General features: G+C 33.0%; 1 protein-coding gene across 1 annotated transcript in view; it reads left to right on the top strand.

The window, feature by feature from the left end:
* Nucleotides 1-635: 635 nt before the first annotated feature.
* The window catches only part of Smp_157020 (putative hemicentin), a gene marked incomplete at both ends in the record, with an annotated part of 109,067 nt that continues 105,988 nt past the window's right edge, over nt 636-3,714 (top strand). Inside the window, 1 exon segment of the mRNA XM_018799888.1 lies at nt 636-758. Within this exon segment, the coding sequence (XP_018653756.1) occupies nt 636-758 (123 nt within the window).

The raw sequence follows: 3,714 nt of genomic DNA, 5'->3' as shown, positions 1-3,714 counted from the left end.
CCCCCAAAAAAAAGATGGATAGACAATAATACCGATTATTATAAAATAGGATGATTATGTTATCATTGATTAGTAAACTCGGTAAAAATCTTTGTTGAATAGTACGCATTCTTACTTTTTAAACAAAATTCAAAATTTCTTTTTATGATCTAAAACTTTCGAAGAATCCTATTCAACAATATTTCTTTGAAGAACATCAAAGAATAGTGGAAACAAGATAATAATAATACCAACATTACATATAAGTATACATATACACCCGTGAACATTTCATTACATAACATATACCCATCAACTATCAATTGATATTGATTTAGCGTACTGTTAGTTATTTGAGTAGCCGAGTGTTGTCTTTTTAATACTGAATATTCCCCTCCCCCATTGTTTCTCCCCTAAGCATCTTTTACAGTATATGTATATGTATATGTGAATGTATATATATGTTGGTATCTATTTAGACTGAACTATAGATCATTTAAAGTAAACAAAAGTTCTTTTTCTTGGCTCAAATTCAATTTGAGCAATAATATGTACAACAGAATACATCAAGTTTATTTTCGTTGAACCAGATCATAACTAGAAGCAGTAATTACTATTTCATTTATTGAATAAATATAGAATAATAATAAGAAATTATGTCAGATAAAGCAAGTTCTTGTGATTCATCTGATTTCTCTGATGGTTATCCAACAACAACAACAATTAGTACAGTTGCATTACAAGCTGGTAATGCACGTATTGTACTTGCAGTATTACGTGTAAGTTCTTTATTTGTTATTCATATTAATTGTATTGGTATTGTTTGAAATTTATAATATAGTATATAGTACATAGTAGACATATATGTTTAACAGAGTATAGGTCAAATATAATTTTTTTTAATTACTCCTAACTATTTTGAAACTTAAGCAAATTAAAGGAATATTTGGCTCCATGAGGTATTTCCTAGAGTTCTAGTGAGAAGTAGTAACTAGTGGAGTTCAACCAGGTCTGTTGGGAGATAGTAACTCACTGAAGACATTGGTGAATGGTTGCTCATTTTAGTGGATTGGTTGAAGTTAGACATTAACACCGCTGGATACCTACCGGTTCGGTGGTTTAGTGGTTAGGCGCTGACGCGCGAGACTGATAGGTCCTGAGTTCGAAACTCTCGAGTGCAGGATCGTGGATGCGCACTGCAGAGGAGTCCCACAATAGGACGAAATGAACGTCCTGTGTTTCCAGGTTTTCGATGGTGGTCTAGCTTCAATTCACTCATGATCTCAACTCAATAGAATATTTCATAGTAGAACTACTGAAGTCACAAATGACATAGATTAAGAAATTTTTCTGACTATGAAGTGAATAGGTTATTATTATTATTAATGGCTTCATTCAATATAATATTTTTGGTATGATATAGAATTCTCAGCACAAAGTATTTCAACAAGTTTCCTTTTCTAATCTCTTGATCGATCCTGATGATAAATATTGAATGATCGTCAGGTGGATGAGAGCAGTTCAAGAATTGACATCTGAATAATGTTTATTCTTTTCAATGAGTATTGCCAACCACTACAATGTCGCCTTCTGTATTTTTTTTGTAACTTGTACAGTGAAAGGTCGTAAACGTTTCGTAGACGCACTGAAATAGTTTATCCGATTAATAGACATAATGATGTGCTAAAACAAACAGGAACAGATAACTTGTTGAAATATCCAGATGGCAGGAATAGGCCGCCCAGATATTCAAGCAGGCCTCCTTAAAAGGCGTATATAAATATTGTGTTCGTTTTATAATTTGAGAGTTGTAATTTCCACTTTTAAAGGAACTGTGTTGTGCGTTGGACCGAAAAATGGATGTTAAGCATTTATATATTAGAACAAATAGGAACCAAATGTAATACATATAACTGACAAGTTTGTAGAGGGGTAGAAGATGTGTACCTGACTTTTTACGTTATTACATGGAACTTAAATCTATGAAGATAGTTGTAAATCCAATAAAGAGTATGGTTTATATGGTATATATTTTCGCTAAAATTATGCTATACAATCATCATGACTCGTCTTTTAATTAAGAATAATAAACAATGGTGAGATTATAATTTATGGACGACTTTTGAGCGAGGTCAAAGCGGCTTTGAAAATGTCCACCCACTTACCAGGGCTAAATGAGAGTTATAAACCTATGTGAAGAATAAGAATTATGATTTACAGTTGATGAATGAAGTTAGGAATTAGATTTAGAGTTTTCATCACGGATCGATATCAGCTGAAATGCTAAAGTGCCCTATAACTCATTGTATGAATGAATTTCGCCCCAAAATCCAGGACCTGTCATCTTAAATCTGATTGGTTCGTCTGTAACTTATAGTGTCACCTGAACAATTAATCGTGAACAGTAAGAAAGTCATTATATGTTCAATTAGTTTAGTGTTCAAACTCTTGAGGGTGTTTTTTCGACAACTTCTTATTACAGTTACATTTGTTTGCAATATATAGAGAATTATAAAAACTACTTGAAGGCAAAGGAATATAAATTTATTATTGATTAATTGAGATCAAGAATCGATCAATGTTAGACCACCATTAAAAACCTGGAATTAGTATACAATTGATTCGTGGATGCTCACTGCTAAAGAGTCCCATATTCGGACGAAACGACCATCCAATGCTTCCAGGTTTTGAATGGTGGTCTAACATCGATCGATTCATGATCTCAATTAAAACTCAACAACCTCCACAACCCTATACTGATAATATTATGTTTGTTTGGTTTCATTTTTAGTGAAAGTTGAAAGTTATAAGGTCATAAATTTCAGTTATGTCTTTAGAATTGTTTGTTCAATGTCATGGAATATAATGATTTAACAACATCAAGTGTTCACTTAAATCATGTTTACCTAATCTATTAAACCATATCGAATTGAGATAATCTAGTTTTTTAGTTAAATTGAATTCCGGTTTCATTTCAGTCACTTGACAAGACTTAAGATATCCAAAACCTGATGTCAATTATAGAGTAAAACAAGAGGTTAGGGAAAATATAGTTCATGATTTGAATAAGATTTCCAATAGTTTCCTATCAACTAACCCCAAACTCAGATAGTATGTTTTGTAGCATAGATAACAACAAAACTCAGATAGAATCTTATATATACATAATGTAATCGTTACAGAAACACTTAAAGGATAGTGTTGAGGACCGATACTGATGCCGCTTTTTTGACACTTTTCAATGAAATACTCATTCAGCCATAGAGTATCACTAACCCTTTTCAGTTTTTAAAATAACCTTCATGTAATTAAACCCAATAATTTTCTATAATGTTGTTCATTTCTTTAAACTCCTATAAGTAAGAAAAAGATATCCTTTTATCACAAATGTCTTTATACAGTTTATGGTCGAAATTTATTGTCATGATTGAACGCGTGAGTTAATAGAAGCTAGACCACCATGGAAAACCGTGGAAAAATTCTATGACCATCATCGAGAGAGGAACGTATATAGAACTACTCCATGTTCACTGGCCAGATACCGTCTCCAACAGCACTTTCTGGGAGAGAACAGACCGCGCTCCCGCTGAAGAGGAAATTAAGAGAAGACGTTGGAAGCTGTTCTGAGATACATTAAGGAGATCACTAAACTACATCACGGGCCAAGTCCTATGGTGGAATCCCGAGGGGAAGCGGAATAGACGAAGATCGCAGCACACATTACACCGGGAAATA

This window comes from Schistosoma mansoni, chromosome W (genome assembly GCF_000237925.1).
Source record: "Schistosoma mansoni strain Puerto Rico chromosome W, complete genome".
NCBI classification, from domain to species: Eukaryota; Metazoa; Platyhelminthes; class Trematoda; order Strigeidida; family Schistosomatidae; genus Schistosoma; species Schistosoma mansoni.
Note: the sequence above shows the minus strand (reverse complement) of the source record. Positions and strands in the feature narration are given on the sequence as shown.